Here is a 16,835-nt window from a genome sequence, read left to right as displayed (position 1 = left end):
ATTTCAGTTGCAGTTATAATTGAAAGTGAAGAAATAAGAAAAAATTTATCCGCAAATATTGATCCCAAATTTTGGAAAAGATAATTTGGAATACATAATGAATTGTAATTACTTCATTTTTTAAACTTTTTTTACATTAATCATTTGATCATTCCCGAAAATTGTTAAATATTTTATGGCACAATTCTTTTTATTTTTATCAATTGTAAGTTTTAGCAATAATAAGAGTTCCCATGAAAACACCAAACTGAAAACTGATTCCTACTTTCCAAGCCAATTTACTTATGAAAATTTTTTTAATAATTTTTCGTTCTTCATAGGGATTTTTTTTATTTTCATCTTTTTATGTTTATAACATTTTTTTTTTGGTATACATTAAAAATAATGTTAATGTATTTTGTGGAAAGCATTTTCACGCATCTTCATTGGTGCAAGGAGAGCGCGAAATTCAACATTAGCGAATGAGGAGTCGGTAAGATTGGCTAACCGGCAGGCTGTGAAAACGAAAGGAAAACAAAAACAAACATGGCAAGTGATGAGCCACGTGAGACGATGAACGAGCAAACAGACGACGAAAAACAAGTAAATGCCAGCGAAACGGATAAAGTGATCCACGAAGGACAAGCTCAAATCAATGTGAAGAGTCAGGACAAGGTATTCTACAACCCTGTCCAAGAATTCAATCGAGACGTGAGGTAAAAACTCAACAACTACAAAACCCACTTTTTACTCAGCATTTTGTTTTCATCATTTAGCGTGGCGATTCTGAATTTGATTGCTGAAGACATCATCAATGAAAGCAGAAAGAAAAATGAATCGGATACGGTAATAATTACTAATAACGTTTAAAGTTTAGAAAGAAAATTACAAATAAAATGGTGTTTTTATTCGCAGCCAACGTTTCGGATTCTCGAGGCCCTTTCTGCCACTGGGTTGAGGAGCATTCGTTATGCTAAGGAAATAATTGGGGTGACTGAAGTGGTTGCCAATGATCTGTCCAAGCGTGCAGTGGAAATGATCAAGCAAAATGTCCTGGACAATAATGTGCAGAGTATTGTCACCCCAAATCATGCAGATGCAACGTAAGTGTTATTTCTCAAAACGCATAAACCTGAGTTTTAAATATTAATTATTTTTATGGTCCTTTAAACTAAAAATATTTTATTTGAATTATTCAATTCATAATTTACAAATTTTTCTCCCAGACTTTACATGCATCAGCACCGAAACCAGTTTGACGTAATTGACTTGGATCCCTTCGGTTGCCCTTCGATCTTCCTTGACTCGGCAGTCCAGAGTGTGAAAAACGGAGGTGTCCTTCTCGTCACTGCTACCGACATGGCTGTTCTTGCTGGGAATTCAGCTGAAACTTGTTTTGTCAAATATGGCTCGGTTTCCATCAAATCAAAGTGTTGTCACGAAATGGTAAATTTTTTGTAAATTTTCGTGTAGCTCCAAATTTATTATACAATCCTTTTATAGGCCCTCAGGATACTCCTTCATTGCATCTCGTCTCATGCAAATCGTTATGGGAAGTACATCGAGCCTTTGTATTCAATGAGTGTCGATTTCTATGTCCGAGTGGCTGTTCGAGTGAGAAACGGTGCCAGCAAATGCAAATACACAACCAGGTTTGTTATCAATTGAAAGTGTGCAAATGTTTCCTCATAAATTCAATTCTTAGCAAACTTTCCATGGTTTACCATTGCGTTGGCTGCGGAACAATCACCCTTCAGCCTCTCGGAAACTGCCAGGAAAGAGACAATGGAGTTCCAAAATTCACAGTGGCTCACGGTCCGACAGTAAATTCCAGTTGTGAGCATTGCGGATTTCGGCACCATGTAAGCACACAAATGAACATTTTGATTTGTTTAAATAATCCGTTATTAGTTAGGGGGTCCAATTTGGACAGGCCCATTGTATTCAAAACCGTTACTGGCCCGACTCTCGAATTGGTGCGGACTCGAATCTCTCGGAACATTCAAGAGAATCCAAGGAATTGTTGCTGTGATGGAAGAAGAGCTAGAAACACCACTCTACTTCACCACTGACCACCTTTGTGGTGTTCTGAAATTAGAAGCTATGCCTAGCACAACAATTAGGTATTTTTTTGGAAGATTGTTTTTGTGTGAAAATTATAAAATTTCAATTAATTTTAGATCAGCCATCCTAAACGCAGGATACAAAGTTTCCTACTCGCACTGCAGCCGCTACTCCCTGAAGACGGACGCTCCGGCCTCTGTTGTTTGGGACGTGATGCGTGCCTGGGACAAAGAGAAACCAGCGCGACGGGATAAATTCTCTGCAAATAGCGCCCCTCTTGCAATTTTGAGCAAGGAGTCCAAAATCAAAGTTGACTTCACCCCTAATCCCAAAGCCAACCCTCCTTCTCGAGAGGCAGGACTGATTCGCTTTCAACACAACCCTTCAGCTTTCTGGGGACCTGGTGCCAGATCTCATGCCAGGTATTTAGAAAAAAATTAATCTGTCATTTGTTGGCTATTTTAATGCAGTTTTAATGAAAATTAATGAGTAATTATATTTAATTGCTGAATTTGTTGAGCCCTCATTTTAATTAATTTACTTCTCTTCGCAGAGTTTTGGGAGAGGACACGCAAGCCAAAAGCAGACAAAATCAAGGTAAGAGGAAAGCTAAGGACTCCGAAATTCCTTGTGTGACAAAGCAACAGAAATCTGACAATGTTTAATTATTTTTAAGAAATATATCAAATTCTATTCTATTAAATAATTCAAGTTTTCAATAATTTAAAATTAGCTCATTTGCAACCATTTTGGCTGATATGTTTTTTTAACCAATTTCATTTTATTCTTTTAATGGGCTCTAGGCCACATTTTTTCCCAATGATTTCTTGGGCCAACAACATTTTCCCTTCAAGTTGATCTCGATACAGCCACATGTACTTGTCAACTTCTGATTTGTAACTAACACAGCCATCCCCTTCGGCCTCGCACTTTCTATAATGGTGAAGAAGTGCAACTTCAGTCTTCAAAAAAGATTGTTTGAGAGTCTTGTGGGTCATTTCCCACAACCAGTGATTCCCAACTTCAACTGTCAATTCCGGCTTGCAAATGAACTTTGATCTTTCCATCCTTTCCTGAAAATGATTCCTACGCATGGTTTTTTTCTGCGTCACTAAATCAAGTCCGTGATAATTTCCGTCGTCGGGCCACTGCAAGTAGAAAAACGCGTTTCTGAAAATGAAAGAAACCGAGTCGGTGACGCGCTGCTCCAAACGGGACAGCAGCCCGGTCAAATTTTCTTTTTGCTTGGGAACAAGATACTCGTCCAAATCGAAAAATGCCAAGTACTTGTGCTTGTACATTGCCCTGTAGAGACAGTCGTTGAGAGCTGCAAACATATTTTCGGTGCGAACGTCCACTTGCGATTTTAGGGGAAGGTTATTCCAGTCGAGAAGTGTGGCGGTGCCTTGATTCGAATACTCGTTCAGAACGCAGCTTGTGTTTGGAGCAATATCATGAATGTAGAGGTAAAAATGCTCAATTCCCAATATTTTATTCATCTCGATCCACTCAATTAACTCCCACACCTGAAAAAATCACTATTAATTCAGTCATTCAAGTTGCAAGCAAACCAAGTATAAATTTTGCAAATTTTGAAGCCATTTAATAATATTTTTCTATTTTAATTATGAATTAATTTAAATCTTCGCAATTTTTGGAAAACCTTACTTTACTGTAGTTATAATGGAGGGGTTTCACGCAGGCTGCGATTTCTTGAGAGCCCATTTTCCTTTCTTCAATTCTATGAATCCGCATATGATTTCCTGCCTTGGGCAAGTTATTGAAACTCTTGCTTTTTAAAAACGGGCCGATCATATTATCAGAATAAACTGAAACGCCGGTGGGCATCCGAGAGCTGTTTTTGACCGGGCATAAAATGAAGCAAGCAGAATAGTTCATGTTCCAATTTTCCCTGATGGGCTTTACGGTTGCTTTAACGGCTTTAACAAAATTACTTGAAAAATGATTGTTAAGAAATTTAATTTCCAAATCAAAAATATTGATTTACTCTATTTCTTCATCGTCGTCATACCAAAATTGGCAATGTGCAGAAACATTCGCTATTGTATTAAATCGGGAGAAATTCCTCTTTCTCATTTTTGCAACTCCAATTATTCGCACAGTCGGTGGCACCAGTGTGCTACTATTATCCAAAAACCTTGTTTCAATAAAGGCCGAATAGACCAAAAAGTGCTGGTTCCTTAAATATTTAATTATTTAAAAGTATAGTTTATAAAAATTTAGTCAAAATAACTTACGTTGAATCATAAACCGGTTGCCATTGAGCATCCTTTGCATGAAAGACCACTTTTCTCTTGAGCGGTATCGATGTCATTGGCAACGAAAAGTTAACAATTTCGCTTTCATTGAATATCAAGAGCGCCAAAATTTGGAGAGCCGTGAGAAAAATGATCGCTTTCAAAAGCACACGCACGCTACATGCGATTCGAAGCATTGTCGAACGCGACTTTGTTTAAAAGGCAAGCGAGCAAGGCTTCAAAATTTTAATTGCCCTCCGAAGGAAGAGATATCATCAACCTCCTGTTATCAAACCAGAGGTTTCTGACTTCCAAAGTAAAGGCCGCGTCAGTACGTTTAAAATATTTAAAGTCCCTTCCACAATTTGAAAACCAGTGGTTGGAAATTTTTTGCAATTATTGAAGAAAATTTTCAAAGTGCAGGCAATTATAAGGAATACAAGCAGTGTACTATTTTACATATTTTATAGAGGTGAAAAATTTAAAATTCAAAATTACATCTCAAAATTAAATTTCAAATATTTCTTCTCGTATTTTATGATTCAAAAATATTTCTAGTGGTTATTTTGATCACATTTTCAATAGGTACTTGTAGATTAGTTGATTGGAACTGCAAATCAGTATCTCAATTGATTGATCTGCTGCTGCTGCACGGCCGAAATCGGCGTGTTCAAGATGACCATGCGATAGGGTGGGGGTTGTTCGTAGTTTGGCGGCTAATTAGAAAAAATTAATTAAATTTACTCTCTAAATTGTGCATGAAAAATTCTTACGTCATAAGCATAATGGATCTGGGCGAGTTGCATCTGAAGGGCGTGCTCGTGCTGGGGAATGGTGATGATGCCAGAAATCTTCTTGGGCAGTTTCTTCGGTTCCGTTTCCATCGTGGGGTTGCGCGCCTCCTCGAGGTTGCGCAGGTTTTCAACTTTGCGAAGAGCGCGCCTCTTCATAATCTGATATTTTTTAATTAATCAGCAGTGCCAGTGAGAATATTCCAGAAGTTTTTAATTAAACCAATTTAAATCTCAAACCTCCATAGAATTAATAATTTGCGTGAAAAAAATAACTCATTTTTCAATAAATCAATATCATAGTGTCAATTATATGTTGAAAGTTTGATAAGAGAGTGAGAATGGCTGCAATAACTTTCGTCACTGTGCGCAAAGCAATAAAATTTAGATTGAGAGCCATTTTTTTCTGCACGCACCCACATTACAAATTGTACAGACCATTAAGGCAAGTGTGGCCAAGCATTCGATGATCACCAGCAGGAAGACGGGAAGGAAGAGGATAAAGACGAGGTTGCCAAAGACGAAGTACAGCGTGGGGCAAATGATAATGGAAATAAGGAAGCACAGTCCGGCAATCAGATCCAGGTTCCTCTTGGCATTTTGATACCGCAGAATGACTATTGTTGGAATAATTTGTTTTTAATTTTTGAATGCATGAGACTATATATTCGACACTAATGACGGTTAACCAAAACAAAACTCACCTTGCTCTTCCTCCGTCAGCATTTTTGCGATGTTTAGCAAAATCGCTTTAGACGGACAATTTGAGAGGTGAAAAAGAACAAGAGCGATATGATAAGGTGTTAGTAATGACGAGAATGATGCACCTTGATCGATAAAAGTCACTGCCATTCATCAGTGCAAAAGATAAAGTGTGATAAGGTTTTTTTATCGTCTTATACATTCAATGAGGTTTTTCAGGTGTTTCAAATAAATAAAATGCGCACTATTCAGTTTTAATATGAGGGAAACAGCGTTTCTGAAATATTACTCATTGCCTTCATCGGTCATTAAATAAAGACTTGGATTTTAATTCTCACTTAAGTAAATTAAGAAACACAAAAGGAATACTAAAATAAAATTGGATTATACAAAAAATATAACAAACCTCACTTTTTTATAGCTTCTTACCACAAGCTAAAAGTGTCATTAATTGATAATTTGATAATGAGTATTTTTTTTTGGAATTTTTCTTCTTTGGCTTTCTCTAGAGAATAGTATATACATATTTGCAAACAGGTGCTTCTTGTTTAAAAAAAATGATAACATTTATCTATATTTCAAACAACTAAACTTGGCCTGCTTAAATATGCTGAAACTGAAAGTTTGGAAAATAATTAAATTTAAACGTAATAAATGGTTGTCACTTAATTTGTTAATAATAATAATTCTTCATCAATGTTAACACACTTCTGCGTTATTTCCTTCAACTTTTGTTTGTAGCGCCTAATTATAATGCAATTATATTTTGCCTTTTAAAGAGAAGAGTATAATAAGTAAAAGGCCGTGTCGAGATGAATGAAAGAGTATAAGTGGGAGATAATTCATGAGGAGAAAATGAAAGCGTAAATTATACATCATGAATTTTGCAGATGTGGTGATTTTTTCGTGACACAAAGAAAGTGCGGAGCCTTTGCATGCCATATATTTATACAGATAACACGCGGCAGCGGCGACGAGAGAGCGCCGCGTGGAAGAAAGAAAGAAAGGGGGGACCGAGTTTCCACGATGCCAGTCAGCCGAGTTGAGCACCGAGTGAGCACCAGGCTAGCAGCTGACTAGCTGGGGGAGTCGGCCGAGCCAGCTTTCGTCCGAGTCGTCGTCGGGTCGGGTCAGAAAAATCCGCCCCCGAGAGGACACCCATGGGTCAGTCAGCGTTTTTCTTTGATCAGCGTCGATAATCAGAAAATTTGCTATTTTTTCACAGCCGATTAGAAACGGGTGTTCTGGTGCCAGCAGCGCACACACACATATTGGGGCCACTCTAGCGAGCCGCTGTTAAAACATTTAATCGCCTCGCACATTCCTCGGCTGGAGCCAGGTCACTCAACCGTCTGCGTGCCACCCCGACCTTGTTTGCAAGGCCCTCTCTCAGGTACACTATTATTAATTGTCACTAATCCAATTAGTAGTGCGTCTGCATAGCAGTGCCATTTTCCCTTCTCATTGTGTTTGTTGTGATGAGTAAGGTATTTTGTTTCGCGAGTGACAGTTACAATGAATGTCTTCACGCAGATCGCATTTCTAGGTCATCATGTCAAAAGCCGAGCAAGACGACATTGTCAAAAACCTCAAGTCCTGCATCTCCTCCAGCAAGGGCGGCATCCCCATTTCAGCAATAAGCAGTAAGTTTAATTCAAATTGTTCACATTTAATTTTTTAAAGTATATTTTAAATGGAATAATTGTTTTGTGCTTTCAAACAAATTTATTAAAAATATAATATTTTTCAAATTTTTTACCTTATGAAGTTATTAAATTTCATGATAATAACTTATTTAGGTAATTATTAAAAAAAAAATATAAAATATTTAAATAATTCAGTTATTAGCTTCTGCTCAGAATAAAACGATATATATTAATATGCAAAAATTAAAAAAAAAAAAATTACCAACATTCTAAAAGATCAAACAACTATTCTCCCTGTGGTTTTTCTTGATTGCTTTTTTTTATCTTTTGTTTTATTTATATTTCTCATTCTCTCTTGGCATGGTGTATCTTGCTTGTGTTTCCCAACGCCTAGGTAGTTTTCCTTGTACTTTTTTCGTGTAATTTTGTGGTCGCCTTCCCGTTAATACGAAACTGCTGCATCTATGCTCCGCCGATGCACATACAAACGCGACTCCCACACACGCGCGCCTGCTGGTGTCGCGGTAGGTGCTCTGGTTAGTTTGCTCGCACCGCGTAGTGTACACACAAAAAAGCTGTAAGTTGATCGTCACCCTTCTATAGCTAGGTTGCGAATGTTTAAAAGTATTCAGAGCACCGTCGAGAGGGAAAAGATATGAAAGATGTATTATGTAAATTGATTAATATCGCTCAACACGCCTTTGAAAGGGTCACGCCTGATGATTTCATACATATGTATTGGATGCGCTTATTATTATATCATTTTGCTCGCAGGCGCAAATAAAGGTTTATTTTTATTGAAGCACATGCACAGTTGCCGTTAGAGTGTGGTAGGCAGAAGACCTTTGAGCTTTAAATAATTGTTGGAATACTTGATAAATTAGTTTTAAAAGCTAACGCAATATTAAACTTGAGAATACGGAATACATTAGAACTATTTCTATCTTTAATTTATTTATGTTTTATTACCTTTTACTTTTCTAATTCAAATTATTATTTATTATTAAACTTAACTTCACCTTTCCAAATGAATATATTATTTAAATAATTTAATTTTTTGCTCTGAAATTTCAGGAGATTATCATATGCTCATTGGAGATCCGCTACCGTACCGCGGACTTGGTTTTTCCAAAGTTGAGGACCTGATTCAGTCCATTCCTGACCTGAAAGTGGTGAAGGGGCCGAAAGGCGAGCAAGTGGTGCAGATCGTCCCTTCCAAGAGGCAACGCAACGACCAGCAGGCGCGTCTCATCGCGGTGCAGAAGTCGGCCAACGGCGGCCGCTTTGTGCCCCGCGCTGCTCGCAAGCCCAACGACCACACCACAGAGGAGCAGCAGCGGAAGCCCAACATCAAAGAGACCAACTGGCGCACCGGCGGATCCAACGTGCCGCAGAGGGAGGTTCGCAGCCCTGCTTTGTTAAGGCAACTCTCACAGCCCCAGCAGAACACCAACGGCCGCAGATCGAGCCAAGAAAATAACAGGGTACGGTTTTTTTTTTATCAAATTAAAATGTATTTTAATTTTTAAATTGCTCTTTTTTGACACCCTAACAAATTCACTTGTTTAGAAATTTTCAAAATTTTCTGCGCAGGAGGGAATTCCTCACAGTAGCAAAAACTTGACCTGGCGGCGACCTTCGCCCGACGACGACCAAAGCAGCCAAACTGCCACTAATCATGGCGGACTCCGAAAACCGAAACGAGTCGAAACCAACAACAACAACGAAGAACTTCTATACACGCCAGTCGTGTGTCCTGTGGCCAGTATTAGAAATCCGTACGAACCCCCAGCCGCAGAGATCGTAGCAACCCAGCACATTTCCACCCTCAGAAACTATGTGGCCAAGCAAAAGCTGGGTGAAATCGAGTTCAAGACTATCGAGATGGCCATTGAGTTCTCCAAGATGTACGTCTCATCAGTTACTGTGAGTTATTTTATAATTTTCTATTTTAATTTTAAATTCCGTCCTTTTTTCTTATTAATAATTCCAAAAGGCCCCAGCAATTAGCGAATGATAAAAAAATTCAATTATATTTAGCTAAAAAGTTATTGTATACTTCATTGTATAAATAAAGTATACATTTTTAAAATATATAAATTAGATTGGCCAAGACTTCAAACTGAGCACCTATCCCAACGGAGGATCCACTGCACAAGAGGCGCTGGATCTGGTTGCCAGAATGGCATACGAAGCTCTGGTTGAGAAAAACAGAAAGGCGGCTCCTCAGTTGCAAGCAACCACCGACAGCAGCGAAGCTTTGCAAAGAATACTCAAGGTTATTTAGAAATTTGATTCTCCATAAGCAGCTTTGTGCAATTGTTATTTTTATTTCCACGCAGCTTTTGCTGTCGCATCCCAATGGCATGTGGTCCAGCAAAGTGCCCGGAGAATACAGCGAACTGTACAGCGAGAAACTGCCAGACGACTGGCTCAAGCAGATAATGGCATTCCCACAAGTGGACGCTAATGTAATATCAGACAAGCAAATCATCCTCACTCTAATTGAAAATCCAACAGTGGAGGATGCGAATACTGCGCCTGCTAATGATTCCGTTGCGGTAAGTGTACTGAGAAGCTCTAAATTTTGAACTCGCTAATTATTGTGTTTTGGTAACTAAGCGTCAGGATGACAGTCCCAAGGGTGAGGAAACTCTTGCAAACCAAGTGAGTCAACCTCCTCCCATCACCCTGCCGAAAGAAGAGCATTGGGACGTTTACATCACAAATGCAAACTCAACCACCGAGCTTTGGCTCCGGCTCGTTGGCGATATCTACAGTGTAAAAATAATAAATTAAGAATTTTAAAATTTATTTTTAATTTTAAAAATGGTTCAGGTGCTCTACGAAAACTTGGCCACTGAAATGGAGCTGCACTACCTGGGCAGCAAGAAGGCTGTTGAAGGCTCGGTGAAGGAGGGCGACTTTTTTGCCCTGCAACTGGACGACTGCGTCCATAGAGTGCAGCTCCAGAGCATTGACAATGGCATGGCGCAGTGTCTGTTGCTCGACCACGGCCAAATCGAAACAATCGCCGCTTCAGAGTTGAAAGTTTTAGAAAAGCAATTCTTGCGGTTGCCCTTCCAGGTATAGTTTGAGTTGATCTATAGATATTTGAAAGCGGTCCTAAATTTCATTTTTCTTTTAGGCTGTTCAGTGTGAGCTGAAAGGTTTGGAGGACTTCAGCAATGCCGAAGGCGTCCAGGAATTGCTGCTTGATACCCTGATTGGCAAAACCTTTGTGGCGCAGCCGTCACCCGAATTTCTGGAACAACAGTATCAACTGGACTCGCAGCCTGTGCCATTGGTCCTTTTTGACACAAGTACATCGGAGGACATCAACGTCAATACCCAGCTCTGGGAGAAAATTGCTAGCACAATTCTCACGCCTAAACTTCCAAAGGTTTGCAACCTTCCTCAACCAATTTTTGTGTTAATTCATTTTTTTTTTTAATTTTTATTATTTGCTTATATTTTGATGTGATTTCTGTAAGTAATTATTTGTTTTTTTTTGCTCATTTTTTTTTTATAAAAAATAAAAATTCAAATCTTATTTTACAGGAGGGAAAAGTGATCGAAGTTTCTGTCTCTTACATTAATTCCGAGGCAAACATTTTTGTCCAGCTTTACAATTCTGTTATTCATGGAATCCAACAGAAAATCACTCTATTGGATACTGAAAAGCTGGCTGGCGCCAAGCCAGTCAAACTGGCCAAGGGGAAAATTTATCTTGCTCAGTACACCGACGGAATTTGGTACAGAGCCACAGTTACTAGTGCAAATGAGAAGAAGGTGAATATAGAAGCAGTAAATCTATAAATATGTTACAAGCTTATTCAACAGGCCATTGTCATGTTCATCGACTTTGGAAACACGGCCACAGTGGACGTGGCGAGGTTGATTGACTTGGAGAGTGCCATGCCAGACTTAGCGCAGATTCCACCACAAGCAATCATGTGCACCCTGCACCACCTGATTCCCAGCCCTGATGTCAAAGTTTGCAAGAAAACCGTTGAAAGGTTGACCACCCTCTTGCCTGAAGACAAACCTCACCTGCTGAAGGTGATTTGCCAAGCCAGCGGCTCCACTCCACCTGCAGTTGAGGTTTTCCGAAGGATCGAGCCAGACAACTTGCTGGTGTCTGTGAATAGCTCTATCAGTCTGGACAACGATCTGTTTGAGTACGAGCAAGAATTTAACAATGAACATTTTTAAAAGTGCAGTTTACAGGCTGAAATCAGAGAAGAAGAAAGAGGAGAAAATTATTGCGCCCGAAAAGTCGGCAGAAAAAGAAAAGCCAGTTTCTCCTGTGCGCAACCTCAGCCTGAAAACGCTTCCTCCGCCAAAGATTCCAGAGGTTGGAGGATATTTAGATGTGATTGTCGTCATGGCAGCTAGTCCGTGCAATTACATAGTAATAACGGTGATATTAATTCAAAGAGTACCATTTAAAGACTATTTTTCAAGGTTCAACCCTACGAGCATAGCAACGAGCTGCAAAACTTGATGGTAGAATTGCAGAACTTGCTGGGAGTTGACAAGGGGGTAAAATTGCAGCCAGGGGAAGTGAGGGAAGGAGGTGTCTACGCCGCAAAACACCACGATGGAAAGTGGTACAGGTAAGTTTTCATTAAAAATTAGAATTTTAGAAGTTGAATTTAGAATTTTAGAGTTGAAATTTCATATTAAATTCCAGAGCTCTAGTGAACAACCTCCTAAAAGGAGACCACTTTGCCTCATACTTGATGGACTTTGGAGACCATGTGGTGGTGTCCCTTGACAAACTGCGAGTGCTTCCCCAGAATTTCTGTGCTCTTCCCTACCAAGCTGTGAAAGCCAAGTTAGCAGGTGAGAATAAATAAATAAATATAATAGATTCTGATAAATTCTGCAACAGGAGTCAAAGCAATTAACAATGACTGGAGAGTGGAGGACTGTGTGCGCTTCCAAGAGCTTGTTTGCAACAGGCCTTTTGTGTCGGTTGTCGAAGCAACCGGGCCTGACCTGATCAACCCATCGGAAATGGTTTTGTGTCTGCGGTTGATTGACACGAGCTCTGACGAGGACATCGACATAGCACAGGTGCTAATCAATGAGAAAAGAGCCACAAAGGCAGGCTAAGCTCTAAAATGGGCGACCCGGTCGCTTGAGGAAAGTGGAAAACAAGGCAGCTTGGCTTGACCGCAAGAAGTATGTTTGCTTAATTCAGCTTCAGTACCCATAGCATGCTGGGCTCAATTTATTTACCAGCGAATTATTTGTGAACTACGAGGTTTATATGTGGAGGAGTGGAGTTATTAATACTTAATTTATTAATAATGGGATTAACGACGAGCAGAGTTCTATTACAATAATTATATTATTACTGCGTATTAAACGATTTAATATTTGTAGTCAATAATATTTAAATTACAGAAGACATCATGCAATCTTTTGACAATAATTATATTATTTTGTCTTTTAAAGATTGGTGCGTAATTATTTTTTATCTTCTTAAGACATTTGATCACAAGCCAAAATTTCCTTTTGGTTTTGGGCGCAAATTTGAATTTAAGAATCTCTGCAGGCATGTGTAGCTCTTTAGGAAGAGTAAGTTTCCTTTGCCAGAGCATAAACGACAACTAACTAAAGCGGAATTAATTAATTTATACGGCTAGTTCTTTGAACTTTCCTTTTTATTATTTTTTCCCATTGGAAATTTTAGGCAGTAGATGGAAATGATCGCAAAATGCGACTGACACTAATTGTGATAGGCACACTGAAAATAACAATTCATGCACCTTGACCAGTAAAACAAAATGTTGCCAAATTTTCTCAACTGCTAAAAAGCAATAATTCTGAAATATTTGGATGCCATGATAAAGACTTTGCACTCAATTGGGAGACTGGACGCATACACCTCCATCAAATGTTTACATACCAAACTCCTTTGTTTAGTTTTTAACACGAGGAAAATATTATATTCTGTGTTATTTGTTTTTTAATGGAAACTTTTTACTATTTAAGAGCAATAAAAATGGAATTTAAACTATCACAATGGTTTTATTTATCAATCCAGCGAATTGAAAAAAGACTTCACATCTTCCTCGCGTTTCCTTGCCATCAACTCTTCGACAAGTTCGCTCAAAATTTCGCCTCCCTCTAAAAACCCTCGGATGTTGTGCACAGTCTTACCTATTCTGTGGTCTGTGACTCGGTCTTGAGGGAAATTGTACGTACGAATCTTCTCCGATCGAAAACTTGAGCCAACCTTAAATGTTGAAATGATTTATAAATTATTTAATCAAAAATACGTAATTCAATTTTTTTTTTTACCTGTTGTTTTCTTGTTGATTTTGTGTCTGCCTCCTGTGTATCAAGTTGCATCTGGTAAAGTTTTGCCCGCAGTTTCTGCATTGCAAGAGAGCGATTTTGAATTTGTGAGCGCTCACTTTGACACTCAACTGCCACACCTGAGATGAAAATTTTTAAATAATAAAAGCATTTTACAGCAAAAGGAAAAATTACCAGACGGCAGGTGAACAATTCGAACGGCACTGTCTGTCGTGTTTACATGCTGGCCTCCAGCTCCCGTGGCTCGTTTAGTCTCAATTTTTAAGTCTTTTGGTGAAATTACGACTTCTATCTAAGAATCAAATTTTTTATCAGACGAATTTACTCAAATTGCAGGATATACACAAAACTTTTTGTGAAACCAAATATAATCTCATAGTTTATATACAAAAATTTAACCTCAGAAGGCTGTGCAAGAACTGCCACTGTAACAGTGCTTGTGTGCATTCGTCCGGACTTTTCAGTTTTTGGCACTCTTTGCACTCGATGAACACCGGCTTCTAAGCACAGGACTTCATATGCACCTCTGCCCGATACACTGATGCTTCCGTGTCGAATACCACCTGAGAATTGGATTACATATTTTTGCTGCCCCATAAAACAAGTGATTGAAAAAAGAAAATACCTATATCACTTTTGTCCAACTCGAGAATGTCAAATTCCCAACCACTGTGTTGCAGGAAACCCTGATACATTTGAACCATGTCGGCTGCAAAAAGCATCGCCTCCTGTCCTCCGACTCCAGCTGTCACTTCCAGGAACAAACTTTTAGAACTCAAAGTGGAAGAAGGCAGAAGTAAATCTACCATCTGTAAATAAGAAATTAAATATAGCCAAAATTGTTTTGAATTACATACATACACATATACATAGTTAAAAAATAATAATAATGATCACCTGTGAGTCAATGTCCTTAATTTCGTTATAAAAATTAGACTTTTCCTCGTCAGCTAACATCTTCATCTCTTCGTTGGTCTCTGTGAATAATTAATTTTTATTAATAAAAATGAAATAAACTTGAATTTAATGCAAATTTGCCTTTCGAAAGTTCTTTTTCAAGTTGTTCCAGATCTTCGACTAACTTGATTCTCGCCGCCCAAAGCTGAGCCAGATCATTTTTAATATTTTGTTTTACAGGAAAATTTGTTTCAACGCCGTCAACAATTTTCTTCACTAATTTATGAAGGGACGGGTGTGAATGTGAAACTTCCACGGATGGCGAATCTTGCGCACACAAACAAACCCGTAGATGAAAAGTTCTTTTAATGAAATTTGAATGATTTGTCACAACCACTGGTTGCTTCCTTAACAAAAGTAAAGGTCGCCTCAGAAGAAAAACTGTCCTCAACATATTTTTAACCCGACTTTTACTTTGAAATTGAAGATAAACATTTACACACTACTTTTCTTTGTTATTGTCCTGTATAAGGGGGTGTGTCTGCAAATTTTGATGTTCGCGGCTTTCGCGCCTCCTAAGGTCCAAAAAACGAAAAATTATTTCTCGATACGCCCACTTCTTTAATAGCTCTACACGCGTGATTCGTGTCGGCTTGCCGCTCGCCGAACTAAATCTAACTTAATCGCCCTAATCGGCACACTTTTTGCCAATTAATTGCACTAAATATAAAGTAAAATGCCTCCTAAGTTTGATCCGTCAGAAGTTAAGATCGGTAAGTGTTTAAATACATGTTTTTTCATCATAAAACTTAAGCCTCTAAATTTATCTATAATCACGTTGTATTTATCCACATTCCACATTGCCCTTTTCTAAGACGCTAAATTTTATATTTAAAAATAATTCGTTCGTTTTCCTATCGTTTTGCGTTTATATTTTAAATATTCGAATTAATATCTTTCCAGTCTACCTCAGATGCGTAGGAGGTGAAGTTGGTGCCACATCGTCGTTGGCCCCCAAGATCGGTCCCCTTGGTTTGGTAAGTTTAACAGACTCCCTGAGCTTTCAAAATTAATTATGATGTTTTGTGCAGTCGCCAAAGAAGGTCGGTGACGACATTGCCAAGGCCACCGCAGACTGGAAGGGCCTCAAGATCACAGTCCAGTTGACCATCCAGAACAGACAGGCTACAATTTCTGTCGTACCTTCTGCTGCTTCCCTTATCATCAAGGCCCTGAAGGAGCCCCCACGTGACAGAAAGAAGGTCAAGAACGGTAAACAAAAATTTAATTGAAAGTTAAGTTTTTTACTAATGAAAGAAATATTATAGTCAAGCACAGTGGCAACCTTGCTTTTGATGAGATCATTGCCATCGCCAAGCAAATGAGGCCAAGATCAATGGCCAGAAAGTTGGAAGGCACCGTAAAGGAAATTTTGGGCAGTGCCCAGTCCGTCGGTTGCACAGTCGAGGGTAGAAATCCCCACGACGTCATCGACGCCATCAATAATGGCGAAATTGAAGTTCCCGAGGACTAAGTGAGTATTTAGCCGAGAAGTTCACGGCCTGGCTTGGTTGAATGGAAATGTTAAAAAGAGATGAGTGAAATTGGATTGAAAGAATGAGAAATGGTTAAAAGGCCGTGAAGCTCGGTCATGGTCGGGGTTGGCATCCCATCCACTCCTGATGCCTTGAGCAAGACTTTCGAGTTGAGGCTGAGGGAGTTTGAAAGCCACTGGGGAGAAAACCCCAAGAACAATCCAGTCCTCGGACTGCCTAGTAATGGAAATCAAAATTCTCTCGGACGACTTTAAAATTATTTGTAGCTTCTCAAAGAGGCAAAAAAATTCATTGGTTTAGCACGATGCCTTGTTAAAAGCAGGAAAAAATAGAATTTTGATTTCTGTCAGGAATTAGCTGTCATTTGCAGATTCTTCAATGGTTGAAATTTTTGATTGCAGATTGTACCTCGAGGGCCAATAAATTTTCCATTAAATAAGACTTGTTTAATTTAAGTTACAAACACAGGATATTATTTCTGCCAATCTCCCTTGAATCATATAATATTTTCATTAAAAAAAAGATGCAATAATTTTCTGCTGAATTTATGAATTAGAATTCAAATAAAGACCAAAAATCTAAAGATTATTGTACGTGATTGAACTTCAT

General features: G+C 38.7%; 6 protein-coding genes across 8 annotated transcripts; 3 read left to right on the top strand and 3 right to left on the bottom strand.

Moving 5' to 3' along the window:
• Nucleotides 1-513: 513 nt before the first annotated feature.
• LOC132199506 (tRNA (guanine(26)-N(2))-dimethyltransferase) lies at nucleotides 514-2,769 on the top strand. Its single transcript, XM_059624299.1, has 9 exons — nucleotides 514-695; nucleotides 756-825; nucleotides 895-1,082; nucleotides 1,206-1,425; nucleotides 1,483-1,631; nucleotides 1,685-1,841; nucleotides 1,891-2,102; nucleotides 2,160-2,465; nucleotides 2,597-2,769. Exons 1-9 carry the CDS (start codon nucleotides 526-528, stop codon nucleotides 2,706-2,708), a joined length of 1,584 nt encoding a protein of 527 aa, XP_059480282.1. The 5' UTR covers nucleotides 514-525; the 3' UTR covers nucleotides 2,709-2,769.
• Nucleotides 2,575-4,640, bottom strand: LOC132199508 (glycosyltransferase family 92 protein F13G3.3-like). Its single transcript, XM_059624301.1, has 3 exons — nucleotides 4,302-4,640; nucleotides 3,712-4,243; nucleotides 2,575-3,569 (listed from the first exon to the last, which is right to left on the bottom strand). The coding sequence occupies exons 2-3, from the start codon at nucleotides 3,940-3,942 to the stop codon at nucleotides 2,820-2,822; spliced, it is 981 nt and encodes a 326-aa protein (XP_059480284.1). The 5' UTR covers nucleotides 3,943-4,243; nucleotides 4,302-4,640; the 3' UTR covers nucleotides 2,575-2,819.
• A 109-nt stretch (nucleotides 4,641-4,749) lies between these two features.
• On the bottom strand, nucleotides 4,750-5,947 carry LOC132199514 (uncharacterized). The gene is made up of 4 exons (XM_059624309.1): nucleotides 5,797-5,947; nucleotides 5,531-5,709; nucleotides 5,075-5,254; nucleotides 4,750-5,017 (listed from the first exon to the last, which is right to left on the bottom strand). Exons 1-4 carry the CDS (start codon nucleotides 5,942-5,944, stop codon nucleotides 4,919-4,921), a joined length of 606 nt encoding a protein of 201 aa, XP_059480292.1. The 5' UTR covers nucleotides 5,945-5,947; the 3' UTR covers nucleotides 4,750-4,918.
• Nucleotides 5,948-6,799: 852 nt separating this feature from the next.
• LOC132199505 (tudor domain-containing protein 7B) lies at nucleotides 6,800-13,471 on the top strand. 2 transcript variants are annotated; one of them, XM_059624298.1, is made up of 16 exons: nucleotides 6,800-6,958; nucleotides 7,020-7,187; nucleotides 7,341-7,437; nucleotides 8,515-8,924; nucleotides 9,034-9,366; nucleotides 9,545-9,718; nucleotides 9,783-10,001; nucleotides 10,063-10,221; nucleotides 10,279-10,527; nucleotides 10,589-10,843; nucleotides 11,002-11,232; nucleotides 11,284-11,621; nucleotides 11,671-11,854; nucleotides 11,908-12,059; nucleotides 12,137-12,288; nucleotides 12,338-13,471. In XM_059624298.1, exons 3-16 carry the CDS (start codon nucleotides 7,347-7,349, stop codon nucleotides 12,559-12,561), a joined length of 3,171 nt encoding a protein of 1,056 aa, XP_059480281.1. In that variant the 5' UTR covers nucleotides 6,800-6,958; nucleotides 7,020-7,187; nucleotides 7,341-7,346; the 3' UTR covers nucleotides 12,562-13,471. The 2 variants fall into 2 exon arrangements, with proteins under 2 accessions (XP_059480281.1, XP_059480280.1); XM_059624297.1 differs by having other exon boundaries at nucleotides 9,010-9,366.
• On the bottom strand, nucleotides 13,149-15,225 carry LOC132199507 (peptide chain release factor 1-like, mitochondrial). Its single transcript, XM_059624300.1, has 7 exons — nucleotides 14,812-15,225; nucleotides 14,671-14,750; nucleotides 14,399-14,582; nucleotides 14,173-14,336; nucleotides 13,948-14,065; nucleotides 13,756-13,892; nucleotides 13,149-13,690 (listed from the first exon to the last, which is right to left on the bottom strand). The coding sequence occupies exons 1-7, from the start codon at nucleotides 15,122-15,124 to the stop codon at nucleotides 13,490-13,492; spliced, it is 1,197 nt and encodes a 398-aa protein (XP_059480283.1). The 5' UTR covers nucleotides 15,125-15,225; the 3' UTR covers nucleotides 13,149-13,489.
• Nucleotides 15,226-15,276: 51 nt separating this feature from the next.
• LOC132199515 (large ribosomal subunit protein uL11) lies at nucleotides 15,277-16,665 on the top strand. 2 transcript variants are annotated; one of them, XM_059624310.1, is made up of 5 exons: nucleotides 15,277-15,443; nucleotides 15,634-15,707; nucleotides 15,762-15,942; nucleotides 15,999-16,204; nucleotides 16,628-16,665. In XM_059624310.1, exons 1-4 carry the CDS (start codon nucleotides 15,407-15,409, stop codon nucleotides 16,202-16,204), a joined length of 498 nt encoding a protein of 165 aa, XP_059480293.1. In that variant the 5' UTR covers nucleotides 15,277-15,406; the 3' UTR covers nucleotides 16,628-16,665. The 2 variants fall into 2 exon arrangements, with proteins under 2 accessions (XP_059480293.1, XP_059480294.1); XM_059624311.1 differs by having other exon boundaries at nucleotides 15,999-16,665.
• The last annotated feature ends 170 nt before the right edge of the window (nucleotides 16,666-16,835 follow it).

Source organism: Neocloeon triangulifer, unplaced genomic scaffold (genome assembly GCF_031216515.1).
Source record: "Neocloeon triangulifer isolate White Clay Creek 2 clone unplaced genomic scaffold, ASM3121651v1 ptg000014l, whole genome shotgun sequence".
Taxonomy (NCBI): Eukaryota; Metazoa; Arthropoda; class Insecta; order Ephemeroptera; family Baetidae; genus Neocloeon; species Neocloeon triangulifer.
This window is presented reverse-complemented; position numbering and strand designations above follow the sequence as displayed.

Bases quoted from the DNA above. Each gene is read 5' to 3' on its own strand.
- LOC132199505 (XM_059624297.1), top strand. From the start codon at position 7,347: ATGTCAAAAGCCGAGCAAGACGACATTGTCAAAAACCTCAAGTCCTGC. The intron at 10,002-10,062 runs GTAAGTGTACTG...TTGGTAACTAAG, and splicing joins CTGCTAATGATTCCGTTGCG to CGTCAGGATGACAGTCCCAA. The intron at 11,622-11,670 runs GTACGAGCAAGA...TGCAGTTTACAG, and splicing joins CTGGACAACGATCTGTTTGA to GCTGAAATCAGAGAAGAAGA.
- LOC132199507 (XM_059624300.1), bottom strand. From the start codon at position 15,124: ATGTTGAGGACAGTTTTTCTTCTGAGGCGACCTTTACTTTTGTTAAGG. The intron at 14,337-14,398 runs GTATTTTCTTTT...TCCAATTCTCAG, and splicing joins GTTGGACAAAAGTGATATAG to GTGGTATTCGACACGGAAGC. The intron at 13,691-13,755 runs GTAAAAAAAAAA...TCAACATTTAAG, and splicing joins AATCAACAAGAAAACAACAG to GTTGGCTCAAGTTTTCGATC.
- LOC132199514 (XM_059624309.1), bottom strand. From the start codon at position 5,944: ATGGCAGTGACTTTTATCGATCAAGGTGCATCATTCTCGTCATTACTA. The intron at 5,255-5,530 runs GTCTGTACAATT...AAAAAATATCAG, and splicing joins TGGCCACACTTGCCTTAATG to ATTATGAAGAGGCGCGCTCT. The intron at 5,018-5,074 runs GTAAGAATTTTT...TTTTCTAATTAG, and splicing joins AGATCCATTATGCTTATGAC to CCGCCAAACTACGAACAACC.
- LOC132199515 (XM_059624310.1), top strand. From the start codon at position 15,407: ATGCCTCCTAAGTTTGATCCGTCAGAAGTTAAGATCG. The intron at 15,444-15,633 runs GTAAGTGTTTAA...ATATCTTTCCAG, and splicing joins TCCGTCAGAAGTTAAGATCG to TCTACCTCAGATGCGTAGGA. The intron at 15,708-15,761 runs GTAAGTTTAACA...TGTTTTGTGCAG, and splicing joins AGATCGGTCCCCTTGGTTTG to TCGCCAAAGAAGGTCGGTGA.
- LOC132199506 (XM_059624299.1), top strand. From the start codon at position 526: ATGGCAAGTGATGAGCCACGTGAGACGATGAACGAGCAAACAGACGAC. The intron at 1,842-1,890 runs GTAAGCACACAA...ATCCGTTATTAG, and splicing joins ATTGCGGATTTCGGCACCAT to TTAGGGGGTCCAATTTGGAC. The intron at 2,466-2,596 runs GTATTTAGAAAA...TTCTCTTCGCAG, and splicing joins GGTGCCAGATCTCATGCCAG to AGTTTTGGGAGAGGACACGC.
- LOC132199508 (XM_059624301.1), bottom strand. From the start codon at position 3,942: ATGAACTATTCTGCTTGCTTCATTTTATGCCCGGTCAAAAACAGCTCT. The intron at 3,570-3,711 runs GTAAGGTTTTCC...TGATTTTTTCAG, and splicing joins TCCATTATAACTACAGTAAA to GTGTGGGAGTTAATTGAGTG.